This window comes from Colossoma macropomum, unplaced genomic scaffold (genome assembly GCF_904425465.1).
Source record: "Colossoma macropomum unplaced genomic scaffold, Colossoma_macropomum, whole genome shotgun sequence".
NCBI classification, from domain to species: domain Eukaryota; kingdom Metazoa; phylum Chordata; class Actinopteri; order Characiformes; family Serrasalmidae; genus Colossoma; species Colossoma macropomum.
Genome location: NW_023494794.1, coordinates 26,953,874 through 26,958,071, shown reverse-complemented (window position 1 = coordinate 26,958,071; position 4,198 = coordinate 26,953,874). Strand labels below are relative to the sequence as shown.

General features: G+C 42.1%; 1 protein-coding gene across 1 annotated transcript; it reads right to left on the bottom strand.

Moving 5' to 3' along the window:
• Nucleotides 1-1,633: 1,633 nt before the first annotated feature.
• On the bottom strand, nt 1,634-3,302 carry LOC118814609 (elastase-1-like). The gene is made up of 7 exons (XM_036580307.1): nt 3,263-3,302; nt 3,040-3,143; nt 2,850-2,950; nt 2,636-2,761; nt 2,168-2,304; nt 1,911-2,056; nt 1,634-1,827 (listed from the first exon to the last, which is right to left on the bottom strand). The coding sequence occupies exons 1-7, from the start codon at nt 3,300-3,302 to the stop codon at nt 1,666-1,668; spliced, it is 816 nt and encodes a 271-aa protein (XP_036436200.1). The 3' UTR covers nt 1,634-1,665.
• Between the last annotated feature and the right edge of the window lie 896 nt (nt 3,303-4,198).

Here is a 4,198-nt window from a genome sequence, read left to right as displayed (position 1 = left end):
TCTATGTGTTGGGAGATTGATGGCAAGATCAAAAGGACATTAGAAAATAGCCAAGTACCCAGTCAGTGCCCCCCGAAAAACTATATGTCCCAAGCCAGCTCCATGATGGACTCATTACATGGGCACATTCCTCTTTCACCTCAGGTCACCCCGGGGAAACACACACTCGGCAGTTATTGCCCAACTATTATTGCTGGGAGAGCATGAATAAGGACGTTCATTCATTTGTATCCTCCTGCTCTACATGTTGCCAGTGTAATACTCCCAAGACGTTGCCCGCTGGTAAACTCATTCCTTTGTCTGTGCCTGTCAACCCTGGTCCCACATAGTAATAGACTTCATCACCGATCTCTCTGAATCTCAATGGTTTACCACCATCCTCAATGTGGTTGATAGATTTTCACGTGGTGTAAGATTCATCCCCTTTCCAGCACTCCCTACTGCTTTTCAAACAGCAAAGACTTTATTCAGTCAGGTTTTTCATTATTTTGGCATTCCAGACACATTCTGTCTGATAGAGGTCCTTAATTTACTTCCAAAGTCTGGTCAGTGTTTTTTGAACACGTAGAGGTCTACGTCAGCTTAACATCCAGCTATCATCCACAATCTAATGGACAGTCCGAAAGCATTAATCAGGAGTTAGGAAAATTCCTAGGATTGTTTTGTTTCAATAACCTTTCAGATTGGTCAGGATTTCTCTTGTGGGCAGAGGTAGCCCAAAGTTCACTGATCAGCTCAGCTACAGGACTGACCCCTTTTCAATGCATCCTGGGATATCATCCTCCTATAGCACTTTGGACTGGTGTGACAATGGATGTTCCATCTGTCGACACCTGGATGACAAAGAGCAAGAAAGTCTGGGACACATCAGTAACTCAAAGCTAGCATCTGCATCATTCATAAAACTGGCTATACTAATTAGCACTGGGGTTGGCACTGGTCGTCATAGCGAGCCAGTCTTGAGAAGTATTTATTCAGAATTGCCGATCTCTATGAGATGAATCTAAGAATTTCTGAACACTCTCATTTCAAGTGAACATTTAGTTTAATTAAAAAGAGGTGGTTTCTGAAGATTTGGAGGCCCTAAGTGACGTCCCCCCTACTCACCCCAAACATATGCTTTTTTTATGCAAGAATACACAATAAATTCATGCATAAATAAGAAAATCTATAGACTCACAGTATATTGATTTATTTCAACAGTACAGGGCCCCCTGCTGGCTCAGGGGTTCTGTGCTGCTTATACCACATTTGTAAGAAAAAAACAGCATAAACACAGGTATCGGAGTTACAATGCATTGTCAGAAGCTCTAGCAATTAGAGCCCTGTTCATGAATACAGCAACACACCTCAAAGAATGCGATAAAAAGACGTGTTCTTTAGGGTTCAAACTTTATTTATTTAATTTGTGGGTAACACATATAGATTGGAATTTAATAGGTAAGGATAGGTCAATTCAAAATTTCAAAACTGTTTATAGAACTCCTTCCTCTCCTTCTCAGGAGAGTGTACTCTTCTTCGGTTATGTTTCATTTACCCTGTGATCTGAAACAAAAATGAAAACATAACGTGATTTAATCAGAAGTACTGACTGATTGGAGTTGTTGCAGAAATTGTACAACTAATGTAAAATAATTGTTTTACAATAAACATCAACAATATCTATCATATACTTACACCCTGCACCCAGGAGAGGTAGGCAGACACGCGGGTGAAGACGGTGGGTTTCCTGATGGTGTTGCAACCAGCAGCAGACACAAAGCTGGCGATACCATGGACTACATACCTGCCACCAACCACACAGTTCAGGGGACCACCACCATCACCCTACAGTGAGACATCATGAGATTAGCACTTCTTTCACAGAAATACAACAGGTAACTGTATTGAGAATAAGACACAGCTCTCACATTGCAACCAGCAGCAGTTCCTGCACCGCCAGCGCAGATCATGCTGGTTTTGACAGTAGCGCCCCACCAGGTGCTGCTACTGCAGGTAGCGTAGTCGACTGAAGGCAGTGAAGCCTGTCTCAGCTGAGCAGAGAGAACACCACCAGCTAGGAGAAACAGAAAGGGAGGAGACTGGCTTAAACTCTGAGCTATCATTAATGGAAGTAAAGGTATCATGACTTTCACTGTTATTTTTAAGACATAGAGGTGTCGCTCACTCTGTGTGACTCCCCAGCCGGTGACATAGCAGGCCGTGTTGCCTGCGAGGACCTGGTCTACAAGAGGCAGAGAAGCCAGCTGCACATAAGAGTTTAGGATGGCGTCGGAGGTCAGACGGACCAGGGCAATGTCATACCTGAGGTAAGAAGACCAACACTGATCATTTACTGCTTAGTGTACTTAATCATAATCTACATCAACCTACACAGGTGTCCCATAACTTGTCAAATACCCTCACATAAATTCTCCAATGGTTTTTCAATACAGTTGAAAACAAACCCTGATTTGGTGTAGAAAAGGTACATTTTCTCAAGTTTCTTTCAACTTCAAAAAGGTTCCAGTGGAAATCATGAGAGACTATAGAAAAACCATCCAATATTATAAAACCTAATTTCCTATAATGTGATTTCTCCATTTAAAATATAATCAATACAGCTCAAATAAACAAGAAACAGTGTACAACTTACCCAGCAGCCAGATCGCGCTTCCAGCTGGGGTGGATGTAGATTCCACTGATTCCAATGTACTGCTCCTTGCCGCTCTCAGGTACAGTCAGATCGTGATCACCAAGAACAACGACGGACACCCCAGTGCTAAATTAGAGAACAAAAAAAGAAAGACACTGTTCAGTGTGTGCAGTGTAAGACTATAGGTTAGCAGTGGTTGCAGGTGCTTGCTTACCCATCCACACAAGAGGCAGAAGTCAGCACCCAGTTCTTTTTGATCAGCACTCCTCCACAGACGTGGTTGTAGCAGGTGCTAATCTGAACTCGCAGTGAGACCTGTGGTAATGAACATGAGAGATATGTTACTTGCAAGAGTGTGTTTTTAGCATCTGCAAGGCCCACATTTCATAAATTATTGTACGTACCTGCCAGGGCCAAGCATTGGGACTGGTCACTGAACCACCAATCACTCTGTTCTGCCCTTGTCCCTGTCCACCTTGATTAAAGGGGACAACAGACTGACCCAGCACTGTCATCATGGAGAAAACACACAAGTTAGCCAAACTAGCTTAAGACAAATAAATAATCTAATTAAGTTTTATAGACATGCTGTTCAGATAAACAATGTACAGTTCAGTCAGGACTTACCAAGTGCTGCCAAAGAGGTGAAGTACAGGATTCCCAGCATCTTTGCAGATGTTCAGGATGATGTGCAGAGCAGACAGTTGTGAAGCCTTTTATACAGTTAGGAACGGGCATCATTGGATGGGTTTGGATACACTTGACTACATTTGGCCAATGGCCAATGGTCATGCAATTTTAACAGGTATTTGAGAAATGTCCTTGCACGTGCATATGTTATCAACTTTTGGGAACCTGTAGTCGTCAAGGCAGTGGGGGCGGTTGTTCCAGGTACTCAAGTGAAACCAGTTTTAACAGCTGCCTAAATCAAAGATCTCTGTCTTATTCTTCCAGAATTATACATCTTCTAGTACAATAATAGTAGGATAGCTCAACCGTGGTTTAACATGAGTTTTACCTGGAGGACCACCACAGTTACATGTCATGGACATCTTCTGAACTTCAGTGGATGACTATAAGAAACTTTGGGAAACCTTGTCCCATCTCAGTTGTTGTGAACAACAAAACAAATTACAGAATAGATTTCTTATGTTTGTTGTAGCCGTCTTTATATACAGGCAATAGAGTTCACAGCAGTGGATTCTCACTTCTTCCATTTTGCCTATCTTTGCTCACTAGCAGCTCAACACAGAGTCACAATTTTTTACATTTCCATTTACATTACGTTTATGGCATTTGGCAGATGCTCTTATCCAGAGCGACTTACTGATCATTTCACACATACACAAACTATGTTTCGCTAATGTGAAGTCTTTGAAGCTCAACTAGAGCTGCAACTCCAAAGCTCATAGCACTTAGACAGCATATTAAGTGATGTTCTGGCCTTGAATGCTGCAGACTGGGGTTAAAATCCCTATTTAGGCAGTAATGCTAATGTCTTTGACTACCTTAAGACCTCTTAAAACTTTGTTTAGTTCCCATTGAAGCCTGATAACTGTCTTC

Excerpts from the sequence above, each read along its gene's own strand:
- LOC118814609 (XM_036580307.1), bottom strand. The coding sequence starts at position 3,302 with ATGCTGGGAATCCTGTACTTCACCTCTTTGGCAGCACTTG. Across the intron at positions 2,057-2,167 it reads CGGCTGGGGAGTCACACAGA|CTGGTGGTGTTCTCTCTGCT; the intron begins GTGAGCGACACC and ends TGTTTCTCCTAG. Across the intron at positions 1,828-1,910 it reads GAACTGCTGCTGGTTGCAAT|GGTGATGGTGGTGGTCCCCT; the intron begins GTGAGAGCTGTG and ends GTCTCACTGTAG.